Genomic DNA, 20,894 nt, shown 5'->3' with positions numbered 1-20,894 from the left:
CGACCCCGCAAATATTTTTCACGACCCCCACTTTGAGAATCACTGCTGTACTGTCAGGGCCGGATTATCGAATAGGCAAAGTAGACAAATGTCTAGGGCCCATAATTCGGAGGGGCCCGGCTTCAGTGCAGAAGATTTCTCTGTTTCAAAACGAGTTAAAAATTATTTAAGAAATTAGATAGGACAGAAAAGGCTGTATTTAACAATTCCTACTAAGCTCCGCTCGACTAGCCATTATCTAAAAAAAAAAAAAGGTCAGCAGCCACCCGTGTGTCAGAAGTAATGTGCGCCACCAGATCTCTCGCACCATCTAGAAATATTCCTAGGGCCGCCTCTCGTGGTAGTACTGATGTATGGTTATGATTTATTTTCTAAATCTAAACTTATACGTCGCGACATCGCATATTCCATGTAGCGTTCAAGTTGCTCGAGTGCGAAGATATTACAATTCAATAGTGTTTTATAAAAGAGTTAAAAAGGGTGACACTACGGTGTGACTTGCGGTGACACCACGATATCCGCACCGGGTGTCACCTATGCTAGTTACGCTAATGTCACATTATATAAGATTTGTTTAGAAGCAACTTATTTAAATGGGGCCCCAATTTAAATTTTGTCTAGGGCCCGCTAGAGGCTTAATCCGGCGCTGTGTACTGTATATTGAAAAATACAGTATAAAACAAAGATATATATATTCGGGTTACATATTTTACATAAAGTAGGCCTATACATTAGAAAAAAGAAGTCCAAAATTTTCTTTTGCTTCATAGCTGACCCTTGTTTTTTTGCCGCTAAATCTCGCACACGTTTTAAAAACAGCAATTGGATAGCGTCGTTAAATAAAATTAAGTTTGGTTTAAATACTGGCCTCCCTTTCATGGTCGAACTAGTGTTGCCAGCTAAAACATGCAAAAATTTAACAAAAATAATATTAATGTCGCGTCAGGCCCATCCTAGTCTCGTGTAATGATTAATTAATTTTCATAACTCTCACCTGACAGTCTCGTTCGTACGCCAGGTTCCCTGTCGTATGTCCAATCAAGCAAAAAGTCCACTAAATCTGTCTTTAGATTTTATTCACACAAAACAAATCAACTATTTACATTAATTCGGTTATAAGAGCATTCCACTATGTTCCCGCGCCTTTTGGAACTTAACAACTTTTTCTTGGTGTTGCCAACTCTCGACAAAAACCAAATTCCCGTCATCTAGTGGGATGAATGGGTCAATTAAAGTAGCCAAGACATAGCCAAATATTGTAGCGCCACATCAAGGTCCTAGAATATAGGACCTTGGCGCCACATCACTAGCGGACATTTGAATTTGCCGACTAGAACGCGGTCGGTTAACCGATGGGGTGGTTGATCGGGGATCGGATAATCGGTGCTCTACTGTATTCTCAAGACTGTACGGTCCCCATCGTTGGCTTAGCAACATGAAAAGATGGAAATATATAAAAGTAAACTAAGGGACGGCTGTATTAATGCAAGAGATGCAGAGGGTTTAGCTTTGGCATGGAAGTACTTCATAAAAGAAAAATTAAAACATACAAATTCTTAGTCCCTATCTGCCCCTTGTAATTTGATGCCTTTTTAGTGTTGTTTATATCTTTTATGTATTTATTTGATTTGATTTTACTTCATTTATTTTATTTCGCGTTATTATGAATATTATTTATAGCGTTATGGCTTCAAAATATTTAGTATTTATATTTGTTAATTTATTTTTGTTTTAATTTTGAATTTGTAATTTTCGAACGTTCCATTTAATACAGTTTTGAAATACGTTCGATTGCCAGTTCACCTGAGATGGCCTATTCCATTAGGCTGAAAACGTTTGTGATCAAATAAAATATTCTCAGCGATATAAAGTGTTTTATTAAGTATATATATATATACAAAAATAAAGTTTATTTGCATTCATTTATCAAAGCATTCGTAAATACTTTTCTTTATATAACTAACGTAAGAAAATATTTTAATATTAAAAATTGAACGAAAATCTTAACTTTATCTGATTTTTAACTAGCTAAAATTTGGATTTTAGATGATTGAGAATTTTGAATAATTGTTTTAAATAAGACATTGCCTTTTATTATTTTATGTTTATTCGTATTATTATTATTTCGTTCCCGGTCCCCGGAGCAATAAGCTGATATCTTAATAACTCCTGTGCTTTTTGTCGAAAATCTCTGAAATTTTGTAGAGAAATTTGTGTATTAGAGGGGTTGATACTATTAAATTCTAGTGGTTAAAGGTCGAGGAGTTGGGAGATAGAGGGAGTCGTATATTATATCCCCAATAGGGTCGGATCTAATGAAGATTTTACTGATCATTACAATTGCAATTTTTTTAAATGAAACTCAAATCCATCCTCAAAATTATGCGTTTTGCCATTTTATAATAATTATATAAAAATTTTTAAATAAAAATAGCATAACAGATGATGCAGTTTTAAACGTCGTTGCCAGGAAAGTTAAGTAACTCTTTGCTGGATTTTTTTGGTTTATGACTTTAACCATTTATTTGTGTTTAATGATTGCTTTGAGGTCTCTAATTCTTAGAAATTTTATCTTGAATTTTCTCCGTGAAAAGATCCAAATAATATGATGAAACAAAGATTAGAAAATTCTATACAATTATTGCAGAACAACAAATTCTTATTAATGTGTAATAAGAAAAAAAAATTAACATTTTGTCAGTAATAGTCTATCACTAATATTTTTATCGGTTCATCAATAATAAATACAACGAAATATTACATAAAAGTATTTTTTTTTTTGTTTTAATAAATTTAAGCAAAAAGCTTTTTACTCTTGAAAATTAGAGAATGAAATGGATTTTTGGCCATAACATTTCTGATAAGATTTTGTCTAGCAATATTAACGTCTTGTAATTCTGTACATAATAGAAATTACTGTAGAAATTCTCGTTTTTTTATATTTAAAAGGTGCCAGAATTTTTTTGCGAGATTAAATAATGAATATTTCGAAATATTTGAGAAGTTACACATTTAAATAATTTTTAACGTTCACTTCAAAGATACGCTCAAAACAGATTGAATAAAAAATAATAAATCATACACTTTATCTTGAAAAAATATGAAACAATTTCTTGTTGGTGGTTTTTTTAAAATAACATGTTTACAATAATTTCACTTACAAAAGGAACTGTGCAAAGGTGAGTGATCGCAAAACCATACTAGGATAATTCAATAGAATATGTGTCAATACTGATAAATGTATATTTTTAGATTCCTTAAGAAAGAGAGAATCAATAAGCCAAAGTTTAACTTGACTAAAATAATTTAATGTTTGGCTTGTGAATTTGGAAACTTTACGTAATATCCTAATCTAAAACTGTTTACCTTACTAGAACAATAAATCTAAAAACTACACAATTTTCGGACGCAGTGTTCTAATGTAGTGGTACATAAACTACAGTCTGTGTCAAATCCAGCCACAAATATATTTTACGACACTTATAAATGATAGAATAGGCTTACATTTAGTATATATGGAATACAGAAAACATTTGCGATCCGCTTACCTACGACTTGAGAGTAATTTGACTCGCCAATCGGAAAGTTTTGGCATTATTGTTCTAATGGTTAATATAAAAATTATTAGGCCTAATAGCTAACGTACAGTAACCAGATTAAACACATATATTTATTTCTTGATCCACGAGGATTTGATCCATCTACTCGAAGATTAAAACTTAACTGAAAGTGAAGGAGAGAGAAAGCCGTTGAAACTGTTTACCGAAAACAAATTCGATCTTTGGTCCTCTATTTCTCCTTTCCTTATGAAGTTCCGTATCCAAAAATATATATTTATCAGTATTGACCCATACGTTACTGTATTATTCTAGTTTTGTTGCGTGACCACGCAGAATGCTTCCTTTATTAGAGTTATTAATATACAAGGTGAGGCATTTAACCTGAAAAAGTGAAATATCTCCAAATGTTCAAAAACCTAACAAATGTTCAAAATAATGACCTTCATCCTCGATACATTTTTTCGATATGCTGAAGAAAAGATTGGTGACAAACTGAAAGAGTTTCTTCAGAAATGATTGCAAAATCGTGCTCAAAATAAACAAACTTTTTACTTTTCCGTCTTCAAAACAAACTTTATTTTAAGCATTTTCCCTCTGCAACGCTTCGTTTTGGAGATATTTCGTTTTTTAAGTTAAATGTCTCACCCTGTATATATATGTATGATTATTGATAAATAGATAGCATCTATAAAATCTTAAAGTATGCTTTAAGATAATTGAAAGACCATTTATGTTCTTCGATATTACAATCGAAATACAACCCTGATGACTCAAATTAACAGAAAAATGGTCTTCATAGTAAGATGTTTTGCATCTTCCTTTGCTAGTTCCGGCAAATTCATTGGTAATTTTTTCATATTTTTCTGTTCATAAGTATATTAACCAGAATATCGAAAGAATTTAATGCCGATATTTCTAACATGGTAGAAAGAAAAGAATAATTAAAATTCTATTGTCCTGTTTTTCAGGAGGAGTCATGAAAAAATTTTTAGAATTCTGACTACTAAAGCTAATTGCTTCTTGGCTAATTTAAAATAATTTATCTAAATTTTAATATGGATATTCAGAAGAGTAGACTAAATCTTCAATGAAACTGATAACAGTAACTAGCATAAGCAGAAATGTCTTATTCAGAATATTTCTAGCAACTTTAAGGAACATGAAATGAATAATCATCTCTAACTTATAAGCGCAACAAACTTCAAGATCAAATTAATGACGTGTAGACCTAAAAAATATTTTTACAAAATATTTCTCGTTACGTGTTATGTTGTAACACGCAATAAAATGCATGTTATAGACCTATTTTCAAGTTTAATATATTGAGTTAAAAAGACATATCTAGGACAACTCTTATTATTTCATTCACGTATCTCGAAACGATTTCATATAAGATTGATCGAAATGATTTTACTTGCTCTAATTACCGTAACATTTCTACGATTTATACTTGGACAATAATAGAATTTAAATCCTGATTACAAGTAAAAAAAGTACTCCTTTCTTCTGAAGTAATTTATACACGCACTATTGAGGAAGATTTCGTAGCTAATTACTTGTATAATTTAAACAAAAATTATAATCAAACCACTGAAACATCATTTAAATCTCATCAATAAATTTATTTTAAATCATGACAAAAATAGTCTCTGTTACATTTTAGTTTTAACAATTTACTTATGTTTAGAGTATTATTATGTAGTACGAAAGATATTGCATATATTTTTTTAAATGTTTGATAACTAAAACAGAAAACAATTTCAAATAATAATTTGCATTGTCAAATTTGAACAGTTTTAAACGTCCTTCACTTCAACATCGGCACTACAGTCCTTTGTCACTAACTTCAGCATAATAAGAGACTTCTCGATCATTATCGAATCTTGTAGCCATTTATAAGCAATTTCTAGTGGAATGATAGAATCGGATTTTTTCCCCCTTACTTGAAATGAGAAAACACAGTCTTTTCTCGTATTAAAATCAATTTGTATCTTCTGCTTCTTACACTCCATCTTGCAAGTTTATCGCTCGAAACACTGCATCATTAACACTTCCTGATAACTAATCACTCGCATTCAATCACTTAAAATGTCAATAAATTTAACAAATACGAAACTGTAGGTAACTAATAAAATTAACATTGCAACAGCATTATTATATCTATATATATTATTATAACAATGCATAACTTTTTAAAATCTATTTGCAATATTTTAAACAATTTTTCTTGCGATAATGAGCAGTAATTGTGTATAAGAATCTATTGCATACTTATTTAATAGAACATAAATATGCAAATAATGTTTCTTTCGCTGTAAATAATTAACATAATTTTTTACAAATGTGCAAAAACTAAATTATTGCAATTTTATAAATTTTTAATACTTCCATAATTATTCATTCTGTTTCTGAGCCATCGTTTTTCTGTCAATTGCATTCTGAAGATATTCAATCATGTACTTGTTTTGAGATCTCTTAGCCAACTGAAGACACGTATAACCTGCCTAATATAGTTAAATAAAGAGTTAAAATAAGATAAATACAGTAATAATAAATTATTAATTCATAAAGAGTAAATTTACATTAGTACGAGAAAATCAGAGGTGGATAAGTTAATACGGGATTGCTGCTGAACAACCAATCCAACCTCGGAAAAATCTGATAGACGATTAGGCTATGACCATTGAAGACCTTGGCAAAAACATGTTTCTCTGTTTCTTTGTTGATCATTATTAAATTTCTACAACATAGGGCAAATATAATTTCCGGACTCAAGATCCATAGCTTCTCGTAGAATGGCCTATCAACCTCTATCTGCTCTAAAATACAGAGTAAATTCGGAATTTTAGGGCGATTTTGTCTAGAGACTTGAAAAAAGGAATTAACATGTTCTCGCCCAAGATCTTTCTTCAATCGTTATAAATAAAGATGAAAAATTGAGGTGCTCCTCTTTTCGTTATTCTCACAGAGGGCTATTTTACAGTATCAAGTTATTTCTTTGTAATTTTACGAGCCCACCTGTGACCGAGTGGGGTAAGCACTATTGGCACTGATTGTGGGTTCGCGTTTTTAAAGGAACTCTACACTGTTCATTCACACAAGTTCCCATGTCATTCAATTTTTAAGCTTGAGGAAAGCGGTGCTTAGCAGTGGAATTTTTTAAACACACCAAAAGCCCGTTGGATGGATTTGCTTTAAAGAAATTGGAATACTCTCTGAACAAAACTCGGAATATTCAAAATATAATTCCTGCATCTCATCAATCACAAAACTTAGAGATTTCAGTGGAAACCAAATATGCTCGTCTCACATCCGTAGATGTTTTAGTAATTCAAAGATTCAATTTCGTCGCGTTGTCTGCGGCTGACCATGGAGAATGTAGAACAATTGTGTGTTTAAAAGTGCAATGCTTTTGTGTTTGTAAACTATGAAACTGATGAATCTGATTTTGAAAATGACTGATTCGAATTTTCTATGATTTTCTCGAGTTTTGCTTGTCCATGCTTGTCCAATACTTTTATGTGCAATAAACCGATGCTCTTCCTTTACGTTTTAGGAGCAAATTTTAACGCTTTTTTTTTAAAGAAAATTTGCACCTCAACTTTCCAAGTTTAGTTATAAATAAGAATATAACTTGAACATATATTTTTAAAAGTTGTTAACGGAGTTATTTATCAATATTATCATTTAAAAATGGAGAAAATTCGGAAATTCTTCGTAAGAGCATGAAGAAATTATTTACAGGAACAGAATTTATTTTGATGAATTAGAATCTAGTTTTCTTCGGATTTATGTTTTAAAATTATTTTTATTGTAAATATAATTAATATTTAAATTTACACTGTATTTTTAACAATATATCGCCTTAGAATACATTAAAAATTATTAAATAAAATTAAAATTTCTCAAAAGTCAGTTTTTGAACATTTTTTGTTATTTTCAACAAAATTTGTTGTATGTTAAATTGTTCCGTATTCACTATATTATAGAAAAATAAGTCAAATTTCGATATAGCGCTACCCGCTTACAGCGCCAATTAATGTTCGTTAACGAATTTTTCTCATAACTATTAATTAAATAGTATCCTTCGTTATCACTGAATTACCAAATGTAAGATTTTGCGTTGCCAAGGGCATTGTTATCACCAAATCATGTGACTCAAATCTCAACTTATTTTGCGTATATTTTCAGATATACGTAAAATAACTCGTATATCTCATTATTTTGAATAATTTTTATTGTTTAAGATTTTTTCGATTTAACACCATACTCGATTTAGTGTCAATTTCAGAGGCAAACAAACAATGATGCTATATCGAGGTTTGGCTATATTTTGAATTTGATCAATTGAAGATATTTCATATGATTTTTTAAGCATATTAATCTTGTATTTTCGAACGAATAATTTGGATTAATCTTGTCACTTATTCAAATATGATCTGATGATTATTTTTAGAGTCCTTTGTAAATGGCAGCCTGCCGCTCTGGGAAACCTGGGATCGGATCCAAACGGGTCAAAATACCCTAACAATTTTTTGAAGGATGGTCGTCTGGATCCCGGATATGTCGGGCCCCGTTCCTCACCACCCATGATGGGCTTGCCAAAAAGACGCTCTTAGTGCCCACAGGATGGAAAGAGTTTAAAATTAAAGACTATTTGCAGAGTAATAAGTATTAAATTAATTAAAATAGTTGCTTACTTTATTTTTTAATTCAGGATCTGCACCAGCAAGGATTAATACTTTCACAACTAACAATTGATTTAAAAGAGTTGCTGCATGCAATGCACTTTCACCATTCTAAATAAAAACAATATATTGATTTTTAATTAATATTTAAACATTTTTAATTTAACATTTTTTAAAAAACAAAATCTACATATATATATATAGCCTATTCAAATTTAGATAAATAGAAAAATAAAGGAAGTTGGTGTATAAAAAAACCCTAACACCAAATGTTAGATAACAATTCAAAAGCAATTATGTTAGATTCGGCTAAAGTAATTACACCTTTGGCCGAGTCTAACAGGTAAGTTTACTTTTTCATTATACTTACTTGTTAGCCTGATCAGGATAATTGAGGTATCAGCTATCAAACACGTACTATAAAAGACAGTTTTTCTTCCTGGTCAGATGTAATTAAGTATTTTTAAAATTTTTAAATGATAATTTTCATACAGTACGGAGAAGGGCATATCAGTCAATGAGAAATGTACAAATAAATATAAAAGATTTTAGAAATAGAAAAACAAGGCAAAAAACAGAATTGTTGTGCTGTTGGTGCAAAGTATATTGGTGTCCAGGTCCTTGTGGCTCGATTGGTTAATAATATCTTGTCAACGAAAATATTAATTTTAAAATATTCCATCCATACAAAAATATAGATTTGAATGTGTATATTCAGCATCGATTTCAGACATAGGCGTAGTAGGCAATCGCCTACGTCTAGACTATAGAGAATTAGTAGGGAGCCGAAATTGGATTTCATTAATATTAGTGCTTTTATTTCGGATTATGATAGAGATAATATGCTATTTTTAGATTTGTTTTTAGTGGATTTTAGTAACTAATAATTACATAAAATACTTTGTAATTTAGACAGTATCGCTTAATAGTATATTATCCAATTAGTTTATAATATAGGCGATTAATGGCATGAATGAAAGTTTGGCCCACTCGCTCCGCTCGTGTGCCAATTTCCATGAATGCCATAATCGCTAATTATAAACGAATTGTCATACAGTATTTTGTGGTTAGACTACACCTATAACACTATACTTATGGAACTCAAAATTATGTATAAACACAGTGTTTGTGGCATCCGTGCCATAAAATTTTTATAGCACGGCTTTATGGCACAGTTGACACAAACACTGTGTTTATACATAATTTTTATTTTCATAAGTATAGTGTTATAGGTATAGTCAACCACAAACATTTTATTAAACATTTTGCGACATACGTTTAACGTTTATTTTTGCACAGAAAAAATTCAATTTTATTTTATTTAATCATTTGTCTCTTTCATACTTTAATATGCTGGTAATCCTCCCGGAATTTAGATTGAATATGCCTCTCGGTCGGTCTCTGGTACCCCCCATCTTGCTGAGAGAGGCACCTGCGCCTCATCAGAGGGAAGCCTAAATACGGTCTGCATACACCCAAAATGGCTGTAACAGTTGCTGTGTCGGTTATATAAGCTACTTATATACTGGGGCATTCGGAAAATAAATTCTGATTTACCATAAAAGATAACGAGAAAATGTTTTGGATGTTCCTTAATTGCAAAAGTTTATAGAGTATATGTAGCCTACAATATTTATAGCTACTTCTCAATATAATCATCTCTAAGATCGAGAAACTTTTCGTATCATCGCACAAGCTTTTTTAATCTCCTTGTTGCAGAAGTCTGTCACTAAATTCTGTAACTAATCTTGCACGATTAATCATATCTTCATCACTGTTGAATCGTTTGAATTGTTTCTGCACTTGAAGGCATATTTATGCTTTCAAGTGCAGAAACAAATGTTAGTCAGATGATATAGTGCATAAGATGGGTGGAAGAATATTTTCCATCTGAATTGTTCAACGTTCGAACTGGGAGTGTCATCGTGCATTGTCATGAAACAATACAAATGTCGGAGCTTTGTAAACCTCGTTGTTTACTTTGAATAACCTGTCGTAATTCTTTCAAGGTCTCACAATTCCCATCAGCTTTATGTCGCTCTATGATTCTGGAATTCAATCAGCAAAAACACTACGACCTTATCTCGCAACATGTGGAATTTTTTATCTTTTTCTCATTTTTTGGGTGTCTGATAAGTTCCGGAAAACTGATAAATATTTTAGACATTTCTTATCTTCTGGAACAACAATAAGCCGATAAAGCTTTGTTCATTTTACTTTAATAGCACCATCGGAACTTCGGAATGCTCTCATACACAGTGGCGGCCTTAGAGGGTGGCGAGCAGGGCAATCACCCGGGGCCTCGCTCTTGCAGGGACCTCGCGCAACAACTCGAGTTGAAAAAAGTTGATATTTAAAACTTTTTATTTTATCTTTAGCTATTAGTTATAAGCCGCAAACATCATTTTTAAATTTCTGCGTATATCTTTTAAGGCATTTATGTACCTTAGTTTATCATCATTACTAATTTGTCGTCTTTTTGACTGTTAACTTTTATAAGTCTTCTAATATAATATTTTAACGTTCTATATTTATTTATAACTTTTGCATTTCTCGTCAATCATCAGAAATATCTATTTTCAATTCACATACTTTGCACAAAGGACAAGGGCCTCACAAAGATCTGCCGCCCGGGGCCTCGCAAAGATCTGCTGCCCGGAGCCTCCAATCATTAAGGCCGCCGCTGCTCATACATACACAATGCACCCTCTCTAATTCGAACTAGTTTGTCTGTTTATTTTGATTTTTTAAAGTTTTTAATGAATGATATACGATTTTGAATTGTATTTACTTATTAAAACCTAATAATAATAGGAGAAAAGTATACAATATCATATATTAAACAGAATAGTGAAAATTTCTTGAAGAAAGTCATTAAATTTGTTGTTCTTTATGAGGTTTCCCGTTTTTAATGAAACAACAGATAAAAACAATGAAAATAATTCCTAAGAGTCGCGAAAAAAGATATGTACTGTACAAGCAAAACGAAAATAAATTTCGAACTTGAAACCAGTGCCGTAACTAGACGGTGCAACAGAGTGCACAGGCATAGGGCGACCCTGAAATGGGGGTATCAAAAATGATATTAATACGTAGTTAAAATCTACCTTTAAAATATCTATAGAAGCTCCATGCTTTATCAAAATTGCAACAATATCCGCGTAGCCTTTGTGGGCAGCTTTAAAAAGTGGTGTAGCTCCATCCTATATACGAAAATATGGATCAATCATATGTAATTACGAAATTATAATTTTAAAGAAAATAATAATATACTTCTCTAGCCGCATCTACAATTGCACCTTCAGCGAGAAGTTTCTTAACTACTTCAGTATGACCCATTTGGCATGCGATCCAGAGTGGAGTAGCCATGTCCTTACAAGTAAAAAATTATATTAAATAAGATTTAAAACTATATTTTTAGATTATATGAGTTATTTGCTTAAATATTAATTAATAAAATTGTCTAAAAGTGATTTTTCTTAATATCTATAAAGAATTTGGTGACGGCAACAGAATATGAGATGGTTTTGAATTCTTGATTTACGAAGTACACTCCTAAATAATGTATATACTTTCTGTATATTTGAAATTGGATTATTTCTCGAAACATTCTTAAATCAAATAATAACCCAGTTTTTATTGTTAGAAAAAGATCTGATCCTTAATAAAGGCAACCAACATTAAAAAAAGATAGAGTAAGACGTTTGCATTCGAACGATACATGAAAGCTGAAAAATCCAAAGTGGATTTGATTCCGAACTTTTCTAGTACTACAGTACTATTTTATACGTGGCAATTAGTTTCAAATATATAATATTAATACAAAAATTATTTCTTGAATGAACATATTCATTAAAATTCTTATAACCTAAATTATTTGACAATGATAAAGATAAAAGTCAGAAGACAATTTTAATTATTGTCCATTTAAGCAAATAGAATAAATAATATGTAAATTTATAGTTGTATTATTAAACTGATAAAAGTTATGCAATTTTTTAAAATTTATTAAACATACCTTTCTTCTGACATTGACATGTGCTCCCAAAGATAGAAGATAAGTCACAAGTTCTACATGGCCATTTTGTGCGGCGATAAAAAGTGGTGTGGCTTTATCCTAGAAAACATTTATTATAATTTTTATTTTAACTCATAATTGCTTTATTCATAAATATAGATTCTACGATATAATAATATTTCAGTCAGTAATAATATTTTTTGTATAAAATACAAATATTTTTATTGTGTTAAGGTTACATTATTCTTAATTTGATTGGATTGTAAGAAGAAATAATTCGAATTATCAATGGCGTTTATGTTTTATATAATAATTAAACAATTTTTTAATTTATATAAAAATAATCAGCTATTAACTATTTGTAGAATACTTACGATCATTTGAATATGAATATTAGCACCATGTTTAACTAACTTCTGTACAACGTCAAATTGATTGTACTGACATGCAACAGCTAGAGGCGTTCCTCCATCCTGAAAAGAAATTATTCATTTACATTTCAATAGAATTTAAAAAGTATATAATAATAAATTTTAATTAAAATTTTTGTCAAAGACTAAATGCCAGTTATAACATCTGAAAGTAGAACAATGCTTAAAGTAGATTCAACCTTAATTAAACATTAATTAAACAATTTTATTTTATTATTAACCTTAGGTCAATCCATTTTTATTAATTTTAAATCTATTATAAGAATTATAAGAATTTTAAAGAGCCTCCCATTCGTTTCAGTTATATAGTATACTTGTACAATTGTTTTATTGTTGACGCAATGTATTGTCTTGCATTTAATGTAAAAATTTCAGAACAATGCCTATTGTTTATATTTATATTTAATCATGTACCCGGCCTTCGGTGGATAATAAGTTGCAACATATCGAATTCATTTTAATCAACTGTTAATATTGTAACGTTGGATTTATAATAAATTTTGTTTGGCATAAGTGCTTCATAGCAGCACACTGCCCTGAAGCACTTGTGCCAGGCAAGTGGGGCAAGACACGCAGCGCTTTTCATATCCTGTAAATTGCTTGATTAATTCTGTTTTAAAATAATAAACGAATAAAAAATAATTTGATTTATTTATATATTGAATAAATATCGCAAATACCTTATTCTAAGCCGAATTAAACGCACTAAAAGAATTACTCATTCTTGATGAGCCGTTCTTCTAATACAGTATATCACTCTAGTTATGGATCGGATTGATAAGGCAACAAAATATGTCTTCCAGGAGCACTTTCTATGAAAAACTGACCACTATTTACTTGTTAGTTATTCAATAATAATAAAAAAAAAACAGAAAACTTTACGCAGCCAGCCCTTTGAGGCACGAACCGACTGTCTGCGATCAGTAGTTTTATTCATTCCATCATTGGTAAATGGTCCACTTCCGGAAATGGCGTCAGCGATATGTTGTTAATATTTAAACATATAAACAATATTTCGGTTTTCTTTAATAATAACGTAATTTTTAAAATGAATTATAAGTTTATTCCATAATTTTTAATGTTTTAAATTAATTTAGTAGAAGTTTTAAACGAAACCAAATTGCTGCGAATAGAGCACATTTTTTTTACATAAATAATGCTATTTTGTTTCAACATAGTTTAGTGATACGAAAAAAAATTTCTGGATATATTTATTTATTAAAATGAAATATATCAATCACTTTTTTGTGATGTGATTCATAAGATGTGAAATGTGTCAGGGAGACAATTTAAAATCCTAATATATTACGGAAATAAATTTAGACATTTTTTATAAACAATAATTAATAGATATGGGTATAATAAATTTTAGAAATATATATAATATAAATTTACATGAACGATATTGATAAGATAGACGAGCATAAAATTGAACGTAAGGCATGTTCTTAATTTTCAGTGTTATTCAATAAAGTATAAATATTTAAATTTTCAAACTTTTGTATGTCTGTCATCTTTATTTCTCAAAAATATTTATCAGGATGATGTGTAGATGATGATTTTTCTATGAAAAAGAATATTGGTAAATTATGTTGGTTGAATTTATAAATCTTAGAAAAATGATCATTGAATAGGCGAAACGTTGTATCTTAGATCCGAATAGCACAAACAAATCACAATAATTTAAAATGTTAGAAATTACGAGTATATATTAATAATTTTATAAAATAATTTATGTATGCCAGAATGAATAAAACCACTGAACACTGGTAGTAGTTAGTCGTGGGCGCCACGACAACCGGCTGGCCACGTGAAATTTTCCGGGCCTAACACCTAAATACAGGTCAGTTTTCCATAAAAGTCCTCTCTGAAGCCACCGCCCTTTTGGCAGATCGTTCATGAATAAGATTGCGTTGCCTTACCCTATCAATAACAGTGTAAGCGAAACAATCAAAATAAAATTTCAAGCATTGTTGAATACATAAAAAAAATTATTTAAAAAGAATTGCATTTTTATATTTGCTGTTCGAGAGATTTTGAATTGTTATGTATTTTCAAAGAAAATAGGGTAATTATTTATAGATTTGCTAGTTTGACGCGACATTGCATCGTAGCACTAATACAGATCACGCGGCGATATGACGTATTATTATAATTAAAGTACTGTATATATTGAAAATAAATACGAATTCCAATTTTTCTATTTAAATCTTTGTTTTGATTTATATTCTTTATAAATTGTGTAATTCAAAATGAAATTTTACGTACGATACTTGATACATTTACAGATGCTCCGTGTTTTAACAGTAATTCCACAATTTCCAGATATCCAGCTTGAGCAGCAAAAAATAAAGCAGTCGTTCCAGTCTACAAAAATTAATTGATTTTTAATGACATAAATTACAATTTGAATAAATATTTATGTCGTGCGATTATTGATATGAAAATTCGTTTAACAACTATTTTTAAAAGATTGAATTTTCAAATCAAATTTTTTGAAAATGTTAATAATAATTTATTAATTATACGGTAAGATTAAGATTGTAATCTAGAGACGTTTCTGAAAATGCTGATAACGAGAATTTAAGCCCCACCGGTGGGCGGGTGGACTCCGTCTCCGCTCATTTCTGGCGGAGACCAGACTCTAAACACCGGAGTTCGATCGGAGGTTCGAACCTCACTCGGACGAGTTGGCAGCAGGAGTTTTTTCCGGGTTTTCCTCCTTGCATATGACGCCTGAATAGGGGCCAGCTTCCCCCAAGTCCTCCCGGAAGGCACTTCTATCTCCCTTTCTCGAGGGGCCGTCTCCTATAAGGCCGATTTTGGTCGCGTCTGTGACCTCTCCCCTGTCTTCTCGGATTGGCTGTCTTCTATAAGGCCGACTCTTCCTACTCTGTTCTCTTCCGGCGTAAAGGCCTGAGAAGCCGCAGACGCCTCTAGAATACGAATACGAATACGAATACGAACGAGAATTTAAAACGCTTCTTATTTATTTACTTATAAATTTTTTATCAAATAAAATAACTGGCAATAAATTTTCAACCTTCACTTACCGAAAACAAAAATTTTTTTACCTTTAACAAGTATTTCTGCTTTTCAAATGGACAATTAATTAAACGAAATTACAATAAAACATTAAAAACTGGAATTTTCTGTATTTATTTTGAGGAAAACTTAACAAAAGCATTACTCGAATTCTTTATCGTTCTATTTTAATTAAAATAACACTTTTATTTATATAATACCCTTTTTTTAATTGTTAAAGAACTAAATATAAAGAATGAAATGCTATTAAATATAATAATCTTGGGAAATAATAGGATAAATAACATTAGTAAAAAGTTTTTACGAATATAAGCAGTCATGTGAAAAATTTAAAATACGTAAATACAATAAAACTGTATATATAAAAAAATAGAATCTGTTTTCTATATGTTTCTAAATGCTGCGACTGATCTTCACCAAATTTTCCATAGTTACTCTCTAGAACCCTACGGAAAATAGTCCCAGGATATCATTAAACCGCGACATTTCGCTCTTCCTCTTTATTTCATCCCCCATTAACTCCTAAGCATTTTGACCGATCTTCACCAAATTTTTCATAATTACTCTCTAGGACCCGCGGGAAATATAGACTATCATTAAACATGAACACCCCATTTTTCCCCTGATTTAATCCCCTTGACACTTTATGATAAGCATAATAATTATAGACAAAATAATCAAATTTTTGATATGATTTTTATTTTAATGCTTGTCATTACTTTTCGCCCAAGCAGCGCCGGGCATACCTGTTAATAAATGTAATTTTAAAATAAAAGTTTTAAAAATTTATTCGATGATTGCTGAAAGAATTAAACGTATCTTTCATTTAATTTTAAAATCATTAGAGGGTAATAGGAGGGTAAAAGTATAATTTGTTTAACCAATATACTGTATTTGTTATGGCAGCCCTCACTATCTGGCCTTCTCCATTACGGGCCTGGTTGAGCTCACAATGAGTATGATTAAAAAAGGTCCTCTTAGTATGCAAATTTTTGCGTTTGATAATGAATGTTAATTCATTATCAATCTATTGTAATAATCTATTGTACGTGTTTTGTGTTCCATAAAATATCAACAAACATCAAAATTTGAATTGAGTTGCGTTACATTGCATTACATTTTTACACGCCAAGGTTGCGAGACACTTAATGCAGGAATTGTAAATCAAATTCTACGTTTTCATCTAATTATGTTACATAAATTTAAACTATACTATAATATGGCATGACGATATTTTAAAAATATTTTACACTAAAGAACGTAAAATATATGAGTTTGTGTTTCCATAAAATTACAAAAATTTAAGTAAAGGGTTTTATTATTATTATTATTTTTTATATATTGTACCTTTGAATTAAATTATATAGGCATATATAGAAGGATAACATTATACACTCACTATAGAAAAAATGTGATATTCTTTCTCACTATGGAAAAGATATCTACTATGAAAGAAATGTTCTAGTAGGTCCTATATTAATTTAGTGATAAAAATTTTTATCACTAAAATAACAGTAGCATTTTGATTGCGTACAAGAGAATTTACAATTATGAAAAATTAAACTTCAGAATTTTATCTAAGAATTTATCAGTGAGATTAATTGGCGTCTTTTGTTTTTGTTTTTTTATAAAGCACACCAACAGATCCAGAAGTACCCAGAGGGAGGAGGATAACTCAAAAATGAAAAATATCTGATTAATTAATAAGCACTTTTTATTAACACGTGTTCGAGGATTGCAATGAGGATGGTCCAATAAACCATATTTGCATCATAATCGTTTTAAAAATAACACTTTAAAGTTCGAACAAATAAATTTAAATTGTTTTCTTTTTTTTTTTTTTTTTTTTTTTTTTTGTGTCAATGGGGAGGGCTTAGCCTTTGCCTTGGATCTGCCACTGATTAAGTGTATCTCTTCTGAGAATATATTAATACATATGTATATAAATTTGGATACTCGATGAGAAAGAGGAAATAATCATTCTATTCTTTCTAACAAAACTATTAGTGCTAGAACAATGTGATTTATGGGCGATGTTCCATATTCATTGTTAAAAATTATATTAATTCCTCATCCTGCAGAGAACAAAGATGAGAAAAAGTGTAGTTTTACAATTAGCTGAACAATCTACTTGTTTGTATCTCTTAATTTTAAAGACATACTGGGTTAATTGCTTAAATTATGATTTACGATAGAGATTGAGATAGAAACGCATAGATTTATATCTGAATGTCACTATAACTGAGAAAAATAATTCATCGTACCACACAGGAAGCTAAAACCTGTCCACGTGATACGTTTACTGATGTGTTGTAATAATGTAAAAAAAAAAATTAAAAAATAAACTTTACCAATCGTCTAGCGGATGGATCAGCTCCTTGACTCAATAACTCTTTAGCACACTCGTAATGGTTATTGGCACATGCCAAAATTAATGCTGTAGTTCCGTCCTGAAAACAACTTTCGTAATAAACAACTTGACGCTAACAATGACATGTTCTAAAAAGAATGTTTTTGACTTTCTTACCTCATCCTTACAATCTACATACACTTTTCCACTGTCTAAAACTTTATTAAGAAGATTAAGATTTCCCCTGATCGCAGCAACGTGAAGTTGCTGAGCGGAAAGAGTTTCTTTCTACGAGAAAAATATTTATAAAAATTAATTTTAAAATAAACAAAACACAAGATATATTAATTTAAAAGAAAGTTAATCATACTAAATGCATAATTTATAAGTAATTTGTATTTTTTAACACAAAAGAAGGTAATGTAGTTGACTCTTCCTACATAGATGCTATCAGAATCATAATCAAAGAGCGAATAAATTTTGCACGCTACAGGTGTGGTCGACAGGTGGAACAAAGTTGCGTTATATAGTCTAAACAGGTGTTCTAAGAAACTGGAACTCTTCCTCGTGCGATCTATAACGTAGATAAAAGCAACTAATTGCATACAGTCGAGTTCTCTTCCTGAAGAATCAATCATTCAGTTTTACTAGTCATCAAAATATATTGAAGTTTACAAAAGCGAATTAACGTGAAGAATAGAAACTTGATGTATATTTCTATCCATTGATTAACGATTTAGTGATCAATAAATTATTTTTACAGACTTCTTTAGCAAACCATCACTTAGGATTCAGGTTAAGAGTTTTAAGTACATGATGCGTTCAAAATGAAACTACAAAAGGTTTTCGTGTGAAGGAAAAACGATAGATAAAAACCCATTAACTGTATGTAATATCTTTTTGGCGCCAGATCAAGTACTGACGAAATGGTCTTGTTCATTCGACTGTAACCACGATAATCACGGAAGAAAACCCCGCTTCGTACATCTATCTTCGTCTTTAGTGCGACAACGGAGACGTGAGAAACCTTTGTTTATATAAAATTTAACGGCAATAAAAATAAAATTTTAAATTTATTTTTAACGCCTAGGTCCAACTTAAGACCATTATTTTTAGTGGTTTATTTATTTTTTACGACAAACACCTAGTTTGGTAGCAGCCCGTAAAATTAATTTTCTGGTTAAGTTATCCAACTGGTTCAAAAATAAAACTGAAATTTACAACCTTTAATTGAATCGTATGAAATAATAATATAGCTTTGAAAACTTGTATCGTTCCTAATATGCTCCTCCCATTTAATTATAAACTGTAAACTATTGTTTTGTTCTATAATAAACTTGTCTATTGTAAATGTAATGAACTATACAAGTAATATCTTTTAAAATTAAAAAAGTTATTACTATTATTATGATCAATAGAAAGTAATGTTTACTGAATACCAGTGGAAATTTATTGGCTTAGCAATCAGAATTTAAATTTAAAATACTTAAAATAGATTATTTACGTATAATATATGGCATATATTACTGTATAGTACATTACATTAATATATACTACGAATTATAACTATGATAATAATATGTCCGTGTAAGCTGTAAGGTAGAGTAAATTTTATTTTAACAGCATTCTGTTAATAATTGTTTGCATACATTTTTATACTCACATACAGTTAAACACTTGAATGTAACGACTTTTATGGGTGGAACGTAATTAATACATATATAATAATATTTCATTACAATGCTCTATATAATGTGCAAAACATACTAACTTATAATAAATTTTTAACATACACTATTGTCTTCTAGCTGTAAACATAAGTAATGAATCCTAGAACATGTGCTTCTCTGTAAGGTAATGATCAATTTTTTCTGTTTCTATGCGACATATCACTAATTATACAAATAATTATAACATACTTTTAAAAATGACTAATTTAAAAGTATATCGGTATTAAAAATTTTAAAATATTATTAATTTATTTATACATTCGTAATCAGACATAAATCATTTCTTTAAAAAGCTTCAGTAAATGTTATAATATAGGAAACTATACATATATATGCTTCTACTTACTCTGAGAGACATGGAGAAGATATCAACACACGCAAATATATTACAACACTATAAAACACTACAACTCTACAACTTCCGTTAAAACATGGGTTGCAGATGACGTAACGTTATTCTCCTCCTACTCTCTTTCTATTGGTTAATATCTGATTTCGTTTGAAAATTCAAATGAAATTCGATATCAACCAATAGAACCAATTTATCTTTTTCTATTATTGATTTAAAAACAAAAAAACACATTAGTTATTTTTAAATTTAAACAATATTACACAATTAAAATACTTATATAAACTATTTCTTATCTTGATTCTAATATGAAAATGTACAGTATTCCCATGTAGTGGATAACTATTAAAAATAGATGGAGACTTTTAAGGATTTTTTTTAGAAAGGTATAACAAAGGCCTATTTACGAATAGAATTTCTTTAATAGATATATTAAAATACGATGGTAAAATATTTTAAAAATTCATTTTTATGAGATCGGAGAATGTTTCACACGAAACTTAATTGTAAATTTCGAAAGTTTGTCATTGATGTATGGCATCTAACGGTCATTTGGTATGTAAGCGTGCGGAACACAAAAGTCATTCTTTTCATGTGGGCAGTTACTTCCTCATTACATCTGATTATTAAAATTATAAATGTCTGTCATCCACGGTTTGTTTACTTATAAATATTTAACTTCGATCGACATTTCCTTTCTCTTTTGATAATCATCCCGATTAA

The 20,894-nt window shown here is 30.1% G+C and overlaps 1 protein-coding gene across 1 annotated transcript; it reads right to left on the bottom strand.

The window, feature by feature from the left end:
• Nucleotides 1–5,230: 5,230 nt before the first annotated feature.
• LOC136972657 (ankyrin repeat domain-containing protein 29-like) lies at nt 5,231–20,236 on the bottom strand. Its single transcript, XM_067267257.1, has 10 exons — nt 20,169–20,236; nt 18,270–18,380; nt 18,094–18,192; nt 14,966–15,064; nt 12,641–12,739; nt 12,267–12,365; nt 11,522–11,620; nt 11,356–11,451; nt 8,261–8,359; nt 5,231–6,064 (listed from the first exon to the last, which is right to left on the bottom strand). The coding sequence occupies exons 1-10, from the start codon at nt 20,178–20,180 to the stop codon at nt 5,954–5,956; spliced, it is 924 nt and encodes a 307-aa protein (XP_067123358.1). The 5' UTR covers nt 20,181–20,236; the 3' UTR covers nt 5,231–5,953.
• Nucleotides 20,237–20,894: the final 658 nt, after the last annotated feature.

Source organism: Centruroides vittatus, unplaced genomic scaffold (genome assembly GCF_030686945.1).
Source record: "Centruroides vittatus isolate TY-2023 unplaced genomic scaffold, ASM3068694v2 contig_299, whole genome shotgun sequence".
Classification (NCBI taxonomy): Eukaryota; Metazoa; Arthropoda; class Arachnida; order Scorpiones; family Buthidae; genus Centruroides; species Centruroides vittatus.
This window is presented reverse-complemented; position numbering and strand designations above follow the sequence as displayed.